General features: G+C 34.2%; 2 protein-coding genes across 3 annotated transcripts; one reads left to right on the top strand and one right to left on the bottom strand.

The window, feature by feature from the left end:
• The first annotated feature begins 5,513 nt into the window (after positions 1-5,513).
• On the top strand, positions 5,514-7,804 carry LOC114164509 (Rhodanese/Cell cycle control phosphatase superfamily protein). Its single transcript, XM_028049209.2, has 6 exons — positions 5,514-5,856; positions 5,982-6,028; positions 6,356-6,448; positions 6,538-6,676; positions 6,762-6,864; positions 7,450-7,804. Exons 1-6 carry the CDS (start codon positions 5,649-5,651, stop codon positions 7,562-7,564), a joined length of 705 nt encoding a protein of 234 aa, XP_027905010.1. The 5' UTR covers positions 5,514-5,648; the 3' UTR covers positions 7,565-7,804.
• Positions 7,210-9,551, bottom strand: LOC114164508 (uncharacterized). Of its 2 annotated transcripts, none has more exons than XM_028049206.2 (5): positions 9,137-9,551; positions 8,639-9,049; positions 8,402-8,473; positions 7,973-8,203; positions 7,210-7,540 (listed from the first exon to the last, which is right to left on the bottom strand). In XM_028049206.2, the coding sequence occupies exons 1-4, from the start codon at positions 9,488-9,490 to the stop codon at positions 7,979-7,981; spliced, it is 1,062 nt and encodes a 353-aa protein (XP_027905007.1). In that variant the 5' UTR covers positions 9,491-9,551; the 3' UTR covers positions 7,210-7,540; positions 7,973-7,978. The 2 variants fall into 2 exon arrangements, with proteins under 2 accessions (XP_027905007.1, XP_027905008.1); XM_028049207.2 differs by having other exon boundaries at positions 9,178-9,529.
• Between the last annotated feature and the right edge of the window lie 5,810 nt (positions 9,552-15,361).

Below are 15,361 nucleotides of genomic sequence, written 5' to 3'. Positions count from 1 at the left end.
TCCCATAGTTTTCATAGTTAATTTAAAAAATAAATAAAAAGAGTTAAAAGCCTAAGTATAGAGGTCCAAAGACCCAATAACAACAATTCTATTATTATTATTTTTAATTATATTATTATATATTATTATTAATAATATTGTTAATAATATAAAATAGGTTAAAATACCTTTTTGATCACCATTTTTGTCAATTTTTTTTAAATAAGTCCTAATTTTGGTTTTGTGTTCAAATAAGTCTGAATTTTCATCAATTTTTTTCAATTGGGTCCTTTTTTGCTAACACCGTTTAAATCATTAATGACCATGAACAGTGACTGCCACGTGTCACTTCGTGGTTTTTTTGATTTATTTTTTAATTTTCTTAAATTTTTTTAAAATGTACATGTGTCAACCCAGGAGTGTGCCACATGTCACTTCATGATTTTTTTGAATTTTTTTTAAATGTCCACGTGTCAACCCAGTAGCGTGCCACGTGTCAAAGTCAATGTTCTAAATTCAATTTTGTCCCTATATTTGTTATTTTTGTTTAATTAGGTCCCAATTTTTGTTAACATTAACCAATTTGGACAGAAACGAGGGGACAAAACCAACCATCCAATAAGCAATAAAATGTGAACGAGCAGGGAAAAAAAACTAAATGATACGAAAAACAATGGGTGCAAAAAATGGAGAGAAAAATACAACCGACTCGACTGAATTTGGTCGAATTTCGGTCATGGCCGACTCAGTTGAATACAGCTAAATTTCGATCATCACCGACTCATTTGAATACAGCCAAATTTCATCATAGGCCATCTCAGCCGAATACGACCAAATTTGGGTCAGGGCCGACTCGGCAAAATCTCAATCCGAGGCCAACTCGATTGAATTCGACAGAATTTTGATTGGAGCTAATTAGGCTAAATACAGCCAAATTTTGGTCGCGGTTGTCTCGGTCGAATACGGTCAAATTTTGTCTTGGTCGACTCAGCCCAATGCTGTCAAATTTGGGTCGAGGTGAACTCAACCGAATACTTTCAAATTTTTTCCAGGACCAGCTGGGCCAAATTTCGATCGGACCGACTTGACAGAATTTGGCCTAATTCAACCAAATTTTGTATAGGGTCACGCCAACTCAATCAAATATGACTAATTTGGGCTAGTCGGTCTCAACTTTTAACCTAACCTAACCAAAAATATAAACTGAAAATTTGGATTGGATATTTTGGATTATCCATTTTGAAAATCTAGATTTAGAGTATGGATATACAATTCATAAAATATATAAAATGTAGATCAGATTGATATCCAAATCCAATAAAATGGATTGGATTTTTAATAAAATGAATATTAAATGGATTGGATCATAGCAAAAATGGATTGGATCATAAAAATTAGATTTTTTGCCCATCCTTAGTTTAACTTTTCAGATCATCCTCTGCTTCTTTCCGCTCATTTAAGAGTTCAATAAATATAAATTATTGTTGTTATCCTCGTAATTTTTATTTTTATGTCTTAAATAAACATTAATTATTACTTTTACCCTCATATTTTTATTCTTTCACTTTTATATGTATTTAATCTCTTTTTATTAATACATTTTTTTACACGAATATAATTTAAATTTGTTAGTACGAATTTATGGATACATTAACAATTCTTTTATTAAACTTCTAAAATTTTCAATTAAATTGTAAGGTTTAAAGTTTATGAATGTAAATTTCAAGGTTTAGTGTTTACGAACGTCTCACGTCTCAGGTCGCACGTCGCACGTCGCACGCCTCACGTTCACGTCTCACATCTCTCACGTCTCACTCCCACGTCCCACATCCCACATTCCACGTCTCACGGTCCACGTTTCACGTCTCACGTCCCACGTCCCACGTTCCACGTCCTATGTCCCATGTCCCATGTCTCACGTCTCACGTCTCACGTCCCACGTCCCATGTCTCACGTCTCACGTTCTACGTTCTACGTCTCACATCTCACGTCTCACGTCCCACGTTCTTGTCTCACGTCCCACGTCTCACGTGCCACGTCTCACGTGCCACGTCTCACGTCTCACGTGCCACGTCTCACGTCTCACGTCCCACGTCCCACTTTCCACGTCTCACGTCCCACGTCCTACATCTCACGTCTCACGTCTCACGTCTCACGTCTCACGTCCTACGTCCTACGTCTCACGTCCCACGTCCTACGTCTCACGTTGCACGTATCACGTCCACGTCTCACCTTCCACGTCCCACATAGCACGTTTCACGTTACATGTCGCACGTCTCACATTACTGCATTTAAATACTTGATTCTTTCATAAAATAATGGTGCTTTGGTTTACTGGTTGCAGTATAGCTAAGGTTCTTCTTTGCTATTTATTCTTCTTCAGATAATAGTTTCTTATTGATCGAATGAAGGAAGAGAAAAGACATTATTTTACTGGAAATAGGAAAGCTAACCTTATGTAACAACAGTAATTTGAAACTTTTGCAAATGTCTGCTATTGGTTTTCTGTTCTGACATTCAATATGCAAAGAGATGTGTTACAAAATTCTAATCAAGGGTGGGCAAAAAATCCATTTTTTATAATGCAATCTATTTTTTCTATGATCTAATCCATTTAATATCTATTTTATTAAAAATTCAATCAATTTAAAATCCATTTTATTGGATATGGATATTAATCTGATATATATTTTATATATTTTATGAATTGAATATCCATTCTCTAAATCTAAATTTTTAAAATGGATAATCCAAAATATCCAATTCAAATTTTCAATTTATATTTTTGGTTAGGTTAGGCTAAAAGGTGAGACCGACTAGTCCAAATTTAGTCGTATTTGATTGAGTTAGTGTGACCCTATACAAAATTTGGCCGAATTCTGTCAAGTCGGTCTCAATCGAAATTTGGCCAAGCTGGTCCTGGACAAAATTTGGAAGTATTCGATTGAGTTCAGCCCGACCCAAATTTGACTGCATTGGGCTGAGTCGACCTAGATAAAATTTGACCGTATTCGGCCGAGACAATCGCGACCAAAATTTGGTTGTATTCAGCCTAGTTGGCTCCAGTCAAAATTTGGTTGAATTCAATCGAGTTGGCACCGATTGAGATTTGGCCCAGTCGGCTCTGGCCCAAATTTGGTCGTATTTGGCTGAGACGGCCTAGAGTGAAATTTGGCCGTATTCAAATGAGTTGGTCACAATCGAAATTTGACCATATTCAACTGAGTCGGACACGACCGAAATTCGGCCAAATTTAGTCAAGTCGGCTCTGGTCAAAATTCGATCGTGTTGGCCTCGACCAAAATTTGACCGAGTTGGTCTTGGCCTGAATTTGGTCGTATTCGGCAGAGTCGATCGCGACCGAAATTTAGTCATATTTAGGCGAGTCGGTCCTAACCTAAATTTGGCCAAATTCAGTCGAGTTGGTCATGACCAAAATTTGGTCAAGTCGGCACTTGCCCAAATTTAGCCGTATTCGGTCGACTAAGTCCCGAATGAAATTTGACTATATTCAACTTAGTCGGTTGTGATCGAAAATTGGCCATATTCAATCAAGTCGGTCCCAGCCGACGAATTTAGTGGAGTCAACCCTGATCGAAATTTGACTGATCAGGCCCTGACCCAAACGTGGCCATATTTAGCCAAGTCGACTCTGGCAGAAATTTGGTCGTATTAGGCAAAATTAGCCCTGGTCAAAATTCAGTCGAATCCAGTCCAGTCGATCTCGACTGAAATTTTGCCGAGTCGACCTTAGCCCAAATTTGGTCACGTCGTCCCCGACCGAAATTCGTTCGAAAATCATCCATATTCATCCCATGCTGAAATTTGGCCTCGTTGGCCTCGACAAAAATCTGCCAAATTTTATGGTGTCAGCCCTATCAAAAATCTAATCTACATCCATTTTGGATCCAAATAATGGATGTGGATCCAAATTTGTATCCATAGGGATGACACCAAAGAATTTGACAGATTTGGCCGAATACTTCCATATTTTGTCCAGGACCAACTGGGTCAAATCTCGATGGGGACCGACTTGACAGAATTTGGCCTAATTCGGCCAAATTTTGTATAGGGTCACGCCAACTCAATCAAATACAACTAAATTTGGGCTAGTCTGTCTCAACCTTTAGCCTAACCTAACAAAAAATATAAAGTGAAAATTTGGATTGTATATTTTGGATTATATATTTTGAAAATCTAGATTTTGAGAATGAATATCCAATCCATAAAATATATAAAATGTAGATTAGATTGATATCCAGATCCAATAAAATGGATTTTAAATGGATTGGATTTTTAATAGAATGGATATTAAATGGATTGGATCATAGAAAAAAAGGATTAAATCATAAAAATTAGATTTTTTGCCCACCCTTAGAGAAAAATATACAAATTAAAAAGCCATAAAAATTATGAAAATGGAAGAAAAAATATGGATAAATAAATTTAAAAAAGGGTTAAGTATGTTTTTAGTCCGTAAACTTTGACCCAAAATTGGAATTCGTCCCTATCTGAAACTTCAATATATTTTGGTCCCTAAACTTTAAAAAATTAATGAATATAGTCATTTTAACTCAATTAAGTTAACTTGTTTTGAAGTGTCGAACATATTTCTCAGTAGATATTAAACCAAGAATGTGTCAAACAGTATAAAAAAACTCCAATACTAATATGAAAAGCGTTCGACACATAAAAAAAAGTTAATATAATTGGGTTAAAAGGACTATATTCATTCATTTATAAAGTTTAGAGACCAAAATGTATCGAAGTTTCAAACAGGAACGAATTCCAATTTTGAGTCAAAGTTCGGGGACTAAAAACATATTTAACCCTTTACAAAACATAAAAATAGACAAGAAAACGGGTTGTGAGATGAACCCTCAAATTTTCAATATACTTCAATATGATACATAGATAATTTAATGTTTCTATGTATTATAGAATTGGATAAATTAATGTTTCTACAATTTAAATTTTCAATATGGTACATAGATAATTTACTTCATATTTATTGTGACTACATTAAAATTAAAATTGAAGTACTTCAAAGTGTTTCCATCCCATATTTATCAAGTATGAATTATACAAAACAGCATAAAAGTGTGTGCAAAAAACGGCTTTTAATAATACTATTTTTGCAGCTCACCTTTTTTGTTTGTACGTTTATAGTAAACGTTTAAAAACGTTTGTATCTATTTATACGTCAATTACTATATCGCACGATAACTACATTTTTTTAATCAAGAATAAGCATATTATAAAAAGTAGCACGATATATAGGAGGGTCTTAATAGGAAAATAAACGCTATATAAAACCAAATGTATTTTTTCTGAGAACATTAAATAGGTTATAAAATTTGGTAAAAAAACAAACACTGCAGGCTGAGAGACAGACAGAAGAGAAAAGAGAGAGATAATGATGAGATGGCAAAGATATCCAAATGTTAAAGCACTCGTAAAACCTCAACCACAATCTCAGATTCTGAGCCCTAAATATCCTGAGTAAGCAGATACTCTTCTCACACTAACTACCTACAGCACTCTGTATAACACAAGCACCACCCCTGATCCTTTCACCCTAATTCAATCATTCATATATTACCCTTTATTAACTACAACATTTGAAGTCTCATATATTTTATTCTTCACTTCAAACTGAGCCACCAAGCATGGCAGCTTTTACACCAATTGCTCTACAGTACTCATCCACATCATCTTTGCATTCTTTGCTTCCTTCTTTAGAAGCCACACGTGATCATAGTTCATGGTGGGGGAAAGTCAGATCATACAAATCCGCAGGAAAAAGATCACTTCAACAGAATGTCACAAGGGGTTTCACAATTCAGAGTGCAGCTACAAAACCAGCGAAGTCGCCAGGTACTTGTTCTAAATTACTCTTACACTCTTGCTGAGATAAATTCACATGGCACTTGGAAGATATCACAGAACCCTAATAGCTCTTTTTTTTTTTGTTTGTGTAAACCTTTTTTTGGAGTTATTAGCTGAGGAAGACTGGAAGGTTAAGAGAGAATATCTGGTGCAGAAAAGGGTAAAGCTCCACCTCTGTCATAAACAAGTATATTTTCATTTGCATTCATAGCATATCATGATGAAGCGAGAACAAAGAATAAGGAAATAAATGCATACTGTGCAGAACATCAAGGTAAACGTAATATTGTAATGCTTTTGTATCACAATATATATCTTGAGTACACAAACAAGAGGAATCTCATGAGGGTATGGGAAAGCATCGGAGATCATAGAATAATTAATCATAAATCGTACCTCAAAAAGTTGAATTAAGGAAATGCGATATCTTGTTTGTGTTATATGCAGAGTAAACATTTAAAGGTGTAATATTTGTTTGTCATCGCAGGTAAGAAGCGTGGATGCAAAGGAAGCTCTGCGGCTTCAGAAAGAAAATAATTTTGTGATTCTCGACGTAAGGCCGGAAGCAGAGTTCAAAGAGGTTAGTGGACAAATTTTATAAGCTTTGTATTCAAATCCAACGTACACATGTGCGAAGGATAAAACTGACGAGTTTGGCAACTGGTGCAGGCTCATCCTCCAGATGCTATCAATGTGCAAATATACAGGCTTATAAAGGAGTGGACAGCATGGGACATTGCAAGACGTGCTGCATTTGCTTTTTTTGGTATTTTTTCCGGGACTGAAGAGAACCCTGAGTTCATCCAGTGTACGATTAATTTACCTCAACATGTCAATGCTTGAATTCTGCATTTCTTGTTTTCTGAAATGAAATATTTGGTTTATGCTGGCAGCTGTTGAAGCCAAGTTGGATAAAAATGCAAAGATAATAGTAGCTTGCTCAGCTGGAGGTACACTGAAACCATCACAAAATCTGCCCGAAGGTCAACAATCAAGGTATTAACTATTTCCAATTTCTTGTGGCCGATTGTCTATTTTCTTCTCCTTTTGGATTTTTAACTTTGCAAGTAGAAATTCATACATGCTATTTAAGAATAAAAAATAGTCCAAAGTGGTTGTAGACATTTTGTGAAATGCATCCATTTTGCAATGCAATTCTGAAGCGATCATTTTAGATGAGTCTTGACTTTGCATCCAACCACGGATTCAGCAACATTAAAAGTAAACAGGGTAATAGATTTAAATGTCATTGTAAACCATCCTACCAAGCTATTAATTAAAGGAATAATAACAGTACGAACGGTTGACAAGAATTAAGTCAAATCCAACCACAATTACCAATTAGCTCTCACCAAATGATTTCTTTCATTGGCTAAAACAAAAAAGGAAAAGTACAGCTAATTAACTTGGATTGCATGGATGTATGAACGAGAAAGTTATATTGTCTGCAATGCAATGTGTAATCCTCTAACGGCTATACTCTGGTTGCATCTTTAGTTGTGTGATTATGAAAAGAAATAATATTGACTCTTCAAATGATTGATATATTGCTCTGATTGTCACGTCTTGATACTTTCACAGGTCTCTCATAGCAGCTTACTTGCTGGTCCTTAATGGATATACCAATGTCTTCCATCTTGAAGGTGGTCTTTACTCGTGGTTTAAAGAGGATCTGCCAAGTGTTTCAGAGGAGTAAATGTAGTGCCAAGAATGTGTATTAGTGAAGCCTAGACCTAGTTTTGACCATGATGAAAATACTGATAAATGCATATAAAGAGTAGAACCAACGAATTGAAATGTCATTATTGAAGTAGAGCGGAAAATTAGTATGCAAGAATTCACAACAAAAATATCAGGTTTCATTTCTGTAAAGTGCATCCCTGGCTTAAACTGTTAAGGGTTCAATAATTTATCAGCAGTGTGTGATTTAGCTCCATGCATAAACCATGATTCTGAACAACTGATGCATACTGCTTCAATGAATAAACCAAAATTCGCATTAAAGCATTTTCTGGTTCAGTTGCTTTCGCTTCCTAAAGATGATCAACTATTGCCCGAGGAAAAAAAATAACGTTTGGGGAAAAGGTATTTAGATTAAACCTACCGTTGCCTAAGCCTTTAAAGAAGCTCTCGCCATGGCTACAGCTCCATCGTAACTTTGATTTCCTCCAATAAAACCACTCATGTGTACAAAAGTACAACCTGGGATACCAGCAACCTCAGACAGCTTGTCATTTTCGAAACCCCTCCATAAACACGGTAACGGTTTTCTGCTCTCAAATCTGGCAGGTGAAATTGCCACTGCCTGCAGTCGCCACTTCTCACCTCTATCATCCTACAAATAATAATCATTTATAATTTATTACACAAGTTATCGATCAAATGGGAAAACATAGAATGAAACCTAAAATTTACATGTAACCTGAAGATGATGATCAGCAAAAAAAAAAGTACAGATTTTCGGGGCAACAATGATTTATGCTTAGGCTCAATCTTGAAGATTCATTTGACTAATTCGCTTAAACATACATACCGGGTAAACAACATATTTGATAGAAGGACTGATTTTCATTTCCTCCTCAAGCTCATGTATGTGAAGTTTCCACTGTGTAGCAAGTGACAAAAGGTTTGAGTTAGATAATAATCACAATGATATCCAAAACCTGCAAAGATTGCAATTTAATCTTCCTACTGGCACGAAGAGCAGACTCTAACAATAGCCACTAAAATCTAGTAAGATTAATTTAATGCACTGTGGGTTGTGTCTTACAGGACAAGGTCGGCTAAGCTTAATGATTTCTCCACTCGAATCAACACTTTCCCTGGCCACAAGACTCTCCATCACAATCGACCGCGCCGGTAACCATGATTTTGCATAATAATTGACATTGTCCAAAAATTCAGCACCAGCCAGTGCCATTGCTTGAAGAAACAACTCATTTTCTCGATCAGAAGACTGATCAGAATCCATCCAGTTCAAATTCAAGCGTTTAATTCTAGAGGAGAGACACGTATTAACCACGTATTTCGGAGATTCGTTTAGGTCATATTCACTCACTCCGTTATCCACAGCATCAATTGCCTCCACAAAGTTTCTGTATATAGCAGGATATAAGCGGTGCAGATGAGGATGGTCCTCGTGAAGCTTCAGCACATTTGCAATTATCTCCAAACCAATATGCTAGAGGAACAGGAAAGAGTGACGAGTTAGGTTGAGTTACGACATTAACAGCGAAAGAAAAAAGAGTGATGAACATAGTACAAACACCTTGTAGACAAGGCCAGCGCTACTGAGTTTAGTGTGGAAACCTTGGCCGAATACTTGGTCGAAGCCGTTTTGGTGATGATCGAAACGGTGTCGTCGCGGTTCATAAACGCCTCCGACGTCGACGACTGCGTCGAGTGTTTCCAGAAGGTTGGGGTCTCTGGTTCGAACAATTTGAGCGCCGGAGAAGCGTTTGGAGAGGCGAAGCATGAAGCACGCGAGTGCTTCATCGCAGTGGAAGGTTCCGTTGTGTGTGCCAACGCGCGTTGAGAAGAAGCACGACGCTAATAGGAAACGTGGTTTGTGGAATGCGAAGGTCTTGTGCCAAACTAATCCTGAGACACTGAGTTTAACCATTTTTGGGACTGCCTCTACTGTGTCCCTGCCTCAAGAACATTCACACAAGCTAGTTTTTGTGGAGAAAAGGTTTTTATTTGTGTAAATTAATAAATATATATATACAAAATATTTAACTAAAATAAAAAAATTCCAAAATAAATACTAAGTCATTTTTTATTTCAATACTTTTACCCTATGTGTTACTTTTTTTTACATTGTATTTTGATTAATTGTCAGATGAAGTTTAACGTAAGAAAATACTTTTAATAACCTTAAAATTATAATAATTAAATGTGAAAAACTAAATGATTAAAGACTTCAACTTCTTTTTATTATTTATTTATTTTTTAAAACTTTATCTCTCTATTAATAAAAAGGAATTTCAATCAACTTTTTTAATTTTAAAGTGAAACAATGTATCCTCTATTTTACATTAGATATTAACTACACTATGTGTGAATTGAAACAAATATTCATTTGTTAATAATTTTACTCTTAATTGTATTTCACATTGCTGGGTTTTAAAAATGGAAGGATTTGAAGAAACCTTTTATTAAAATATATTTAATTTATCTTATTTATTATAAACATTTTTCAAGTTTTTTATTTTCAATTAATTTAAAAATATTAAATCAAATATATATTTTAAATTTATATTCACATGAGTTTAAAAAATTATATTTTTTAATAAAATAATTTATTATAAATAAATATCCAAACCTATAAAGTTATACAAAAAATGTTGCTAAGAATTCGTTGTTCAAAATACATAATTTCAATAGCAAACAACTTATAAAATTAGAAAAAACATGATTATCTAATAAAACAAAACGGAAATGATATTTAGACATATATTTTGAACTTACTTTTGACATAGTGACGTATCACTCATTTTTCTTATTTAAAAATTTGTTTTATTTTATTTTTTTAAAACTGAAACACGTGTGGGAGAAGATAGGGAAGAGGTTCAGCAAAGAGAACCCATAGTTTTCTCATTTGGCTGAGAGAACTGCAACTTGAGAGAAAAGAGAAGCAATGCCTCGCGACGTCATCGAACAGAGAAGTAGGGTCTGAGGTTTGGGTTCTCAACGGCGATGGGTGGTGGTTCGTTTTGACTTTGTTCTTTGTTTCACTCTCACAATCGCCAATGATTCATTTTCGTTCAAATACCATACGTGATTGAAATGTTTGTGGTTGGTTGTTTTGTGGGTGAGTTGTAGGGTTTCTCCATCATTGTTGTTGGTGTAGATATCATTTAGGATTTAGGTTTTTTCTGAGTTGAAGATGACAACACTAGAACCACTCTTAACGAAAAAAAAATATGACAGCAGGAGTCACAATGTGGGGATCTATGTGCAAATAGGTGGGGAGTTGCGTTGGAGTTTTTGTACAAATACTGGACAGTTCTGCAAGTATGAGACATCATGTTCAATGTACCTAATATGAACCATAAAATGACATTGAAGTCCTCATGAAGAACTAAAAAGTCTGTTAGACCCAATCTTAATGAAAAAAATGACAGTGGGAGTCATTGACATGTGGGGAGCCATGTACGAATAAGTAGGGAGGTGCATTGAGGTTTTTGTACAAATACTAGATAATCATGTAAATATGAGACAACAACTTCAATATACCTAATGTCAACATCAAAAATCACATTGCAATCCTCATGAAGAACAGAAAGCTTCATTGGACCCAATCTTAACGGAAAAAAATATAACAGCAGAAGTCACACAAATGTGAGGAACTATGTGCAAATAAGTGGGGAGTTACGTTGAGCTTTTTGTACAAATACTGGACAATTATGTATTTATGAAACAACATGTTCAATGTTCCTAATATGGACCACAAAAATGACATTGCAGTCTACATGAAAAACAAAAAAGTTTGTTGGACCCAGTCTTAACGAAAAAAATATGACAGATGGAATCATAAATATGTGGGGAACCATGTGCAAAGAAGTGGAGAGTTGCGTTGGGATTTTAATACAAATACTAGACAATTATGTAAGTATGAGACGACATGTTCAATGTATATAATATGAACCAAAAAAGTGTCATTGCAGTCTTCATAAAGAAAAAAAAAAGTTTGTTGAATTCAATCTTAATGGAAAAAAAATATGACAGCAGGAGTCACAAATGTGGGGAGCCATGTGCAAAAAAGTGGGGAGTTGCATTGAAGATTTTTTACAAATACTGGACAATTATGTAATTGTGAGACAATATGTTCAATGTAGTTAATATGGATGACAAAAATGACATTGTAGTCCTCATGAAGAACAAAAAAATTTGTTGGACCTAATCTTAACAAAATAAAAAGACAGCAAGAGTCACACACATGTAGGGAACCATGTGCAAATAAGTGGGGAGTTATGTTAAATTTTTTGTACAAATACTGGACAATTCTATATTTACGAGACATGTTCAATGTACCTAATATGGGCCACAAAAATGACATTGTAGTCTTCATGATGAACAAAAAAGTTTATTGGATATAGTCTTAATAAAAAAAATATGACAGAAGGAATCATTAACATGTGGCAAAGAAGTGGAGAGTTGCGTTGAGATTTTAATACAAATACTAGACAGTTATCTTAATTGTATAGAACATAACATGTATAAATTTTTAACTTGTACGTACAACATGACTGTTAAGACTAAGTCGAACAAACTATTTTGTTTTTCATAAGGATTAAAATGTGATTTTTATAACCAACCTTAGACACATTGAACATGTTGTCTCATAAATACAGAATTGTCCAGTATTTGTACAAAAATCTTAACATAACTCCCCACTTATTTGCATATGGTTCTCCACATGTGTGTGACTTCTGCTGTCTTTTTATTTTGTTAAGATTGGGTCCAACAGATTTTTTTGTTCTTCATGAGAACTACAATGTCATTTTTGTCATTCATATTAACTACATTGAACATATTGTCTCATAATTACATAATTGTCTAGTATTTGTACAAAATCTTCAATGCAACTCCCCACTTTTTTGCACATGGCTCCCTACATTTGTGACTCATGCTGTCATATTTTTTTTCCATTAAGATTGAATTCAACAAACTCTTTTTTTTTCTTCATGAAGACTGCAATGTCACTTTTTTTGATTCATATTATATACATTGAACATGTCGTCTCATACTTACATAATTGTCTAGTATTTGTATTAAAATCCCAACGCAACTCTCCACTTCTTTGCACATGGTTCCCCACATATTTATGATTCCCTCTGTCATATTTTTTTCGTTAAGATTGGGTCCAACAAACTTTTTTGTTTTTCATGTAGACTGCAATGTCATTTTTGTGGTCCATATTAGGAACATTGAACATGTTGTTTCATAAATACATAATTGTCCAGTATTTGTACAAAAAACTCAACCTAACTCCCCACTTATTTGCACATAGTTCCCCACATTTGTGTTACTTCTGTTGTTATATTTTTTTTTTCGTTAAGATTGGGTCCAATGAAGCTTTCTGTTCTTCATGAGGATTGCAATGTGATTTTTGTTGTTAACATTAGGTATATTGAAGTTGTTGTCTCATATTTACATGATTGTCTAGTATTTGTACAAAAACCTCAATGCACCTCCCTAATTATTTCCACATGGCTCCCCACATGTCAGTGACTCCCGCTGTCATATTTTTTTCATTAAGATTGGGTCTAACAGACTTTTTAGTTCTTCATGAGGACTTCAATATCATTTTATGGTTCATATTAGGTACATTGAACATGATGTCTCATACTTGCAGAACTGTCCAGTATTTGTACAAAAACTTCAACGCAACTCCCCGCCTATTTGCACATAAATTCCCACATTGTGTGACTCCTGCTGTCATATTTTTTTTCGTTAAGAGTGGTTCTAGTGTTGTCATCTTCAACTCAGAAAAAACCTAAATCCTAAATGATATCTACACCAACAACAATGATAGAATGGAGAATCCCTACAACTCACCCACAAAACCAACCACAAACATTTCAATCACGTATGGTATTTGAACGAAAATGAATCATTGGCGATTATGAGAGTGAAACAAAGAACAAAGTCAAAACGAACCACCACCCATCGCCGTTGAGAACCCAAACCTCAGACCCTACTTCTATGTTCGATGACGTCGCGAGGCATTGCTTCTCTCTTCTCTCAAGTTGCAGTGCTCTCTTCCAAATGAGAAAACCATGGGTTCTCTTTGCTGAACCTCTTCCCCATCTTCTCACACACGTGTTTCAGTTTTAAAAGAATAAAAAAAACAATTTTTTAAATAAGAAAAATGATTGACACGTCACTATGTCAAAAGTAAGTTCAAAATATATGTCTAAATATCATTTCCGAAAACCAAATTGTACTTGAACAGTAATAGGGCATAGTTTGGGAAAAAAATTCCAAATGGTATACTTACATTAATAAAGTTCAAAAGTATTGTATAAAAGGAGAAAAAATCACATTTTAAAAAGTTGTAAAAAAAACTAAATTATTTTTAATCCATTTAAAAAAATTCTAACCTATATATTAAAAACTTATATATATATATATATATATATATATATATATATATATATATATATATATATATATATATATATATATATATATATATATTACTTCTAGTCAAATACACAAGGCATTTAACTTGTAAATTATCTAAATGTCCTATGAAATAACTATGATGTGTCAATTAGGCAAAGTTTACACGATTTGGTCTTCTAATACTTAAGTTAAGCTAAAAAAAAATTGTTAAATATGACGGTTATTTGGGGTATAAAATGGCGGTTTTGACTACCATATTTTGTGCATATGGTGGGTAGGCGCACCGTCATATATCTTGCCGTCACAATGCATAATATGGCGGTCTTGGACGAAACGCTACAACACCCGCCATTAAATGCATTGTTCAAATAATGGCACTTCAAACCACCGTATTTTGTGTGCAAATAATGACAGTGAAAATTGTCTTAATTTGTTTATTTTTAAATAATTGTCATGCGAAATACAACACCTAGAAATGTCATTATTTGCACTGTACGGATGTGTTATACGACGTTTCAACTACCATAATTTGAATGTGATTTTTTTTATATTATTTTTATGTAACATGCTTTCCATTATTATTGAACATGTTTTCCATAAAATTAAAAAAATCACATACAATATCTTGATCATTAATACTTTCATTCATAATTCATATTTCATATTTAAAAAGTTGATATTATGAAACACCATCCAAAAGTTTTCACATTAAAAACAAAAGCCAAAAAAAAAATCTAAAACATTATTATAATACATTTTGCTAAATTTATATACCTATGTTCCTATAGCTATGTTTCTAACTTGTCTTTTCTGTCCTGCTTGATCTTCTAATACCAATAGGTGATGGAGCACCACTTCCAACATTGGGTACCTGAAATAAAAAAGAAAAACTTATAACTTATTCAAATTCAAATGTGTATTATAATAAGCTTATGTAATTTGTTAAATAAACTATTAAATTTTACCTCATTAACCAAAGTATGTACCAAACCAGCAGCCATAACAGCAAAATGGTCAGGAACGTCATCTCTAGAAGCAATGTAGGCAACCAATGTTTGCATTTGTTTTTTGAGAGTTGTGAGCTCATTTTTCATCTTTAGAAACTTCTCATCCGTATTTGTTAATGTTGCACTACATGAAGCAAAATTCATATCATTTAACCTTGTAGCGGATTGCTTAAATGCAAGAGTGGGACAAGCTCCATGTGATAATCTTCTTACCTGACCTAGATGCTCCTTACCAAATATGAGACCAATCGGATCATTTGGAGATATATCTGATGCAATCTCTGGGTTATTCAACATTAGCTCATATATTTTTTCCTGCATTAAATTAAAAGTGAAAAAGACCGCCAAACAAA

Source organism: Vigna unguiculata, chromosome 9, assembly GCF_037176805.1.
Source record: "Vigna unguiculata cultivar grain cowpea cultivar isolate G323 ecotype 2 chromosome 9, ASM3717680v1, whole genome shotgun sequence".
NCBI lineage: Eukaryota > Viridiplantae > Streptophyta > Magnoliopsida > Fabales > Fabaceae > Vigna > Vigna unguiculata.
Note: the sequence above shows the minus strand (reverse complement) of the source record. Positions and strands in the feature narration are given on the sequence as shown.

What these genes read in the sequence shown, in the direction of transcription:
- LOC114164509 (XM_028049209.2), top strand. Translation starts at nt 5,649, where the DNA reads ATGGCAGCTTTTACACCAATTGCTCTACAGTACTCATCCACATCATCT. An exon ending in AATATCTGGTGCAGAAAAGG is followed by an intron (nt 6,029 to 6,355) that starts GTAAAGCTCCAC and finishes TTGTCATCGCAG; the next exon opens with GTAAGAAGCGTGGATGCAAA. An exon ending in GAACCCTGAGTTCATCCAGT is followed by an intron (nt 6,677 to 6,761) that starts GTACGATTAATT and finishes TTATGCTGGCAG; the next exon opens with CTGTTGAAGCCAAGTTGGAT.
- LOC114164508 (XM_028049206.2), bottom strand. Translation starts at nt 9,490, where the DNA reads ATGGTTAAACTCAGTGTCTCAGGATTAGTTTGGCACAAGACCTTCGCA. An exon ending in AGCTTAGCCGACCTTGTCCT is followed by an intron (nt 8,474 to 8,638) that starts GTAAGACACAAC and finishes CTTGCTACACAG; the next exon opens with TGGAAACTTCACATACATGA. An exon ending in TCAAATATGTTGTTTACCCG is followed by an intron (nt 8,204 to 8,401) that starts GTATGTATGTTT and finishes TATTATTTGTAG; the next exon opens with GATGATAGAGGTGAGAAGTG.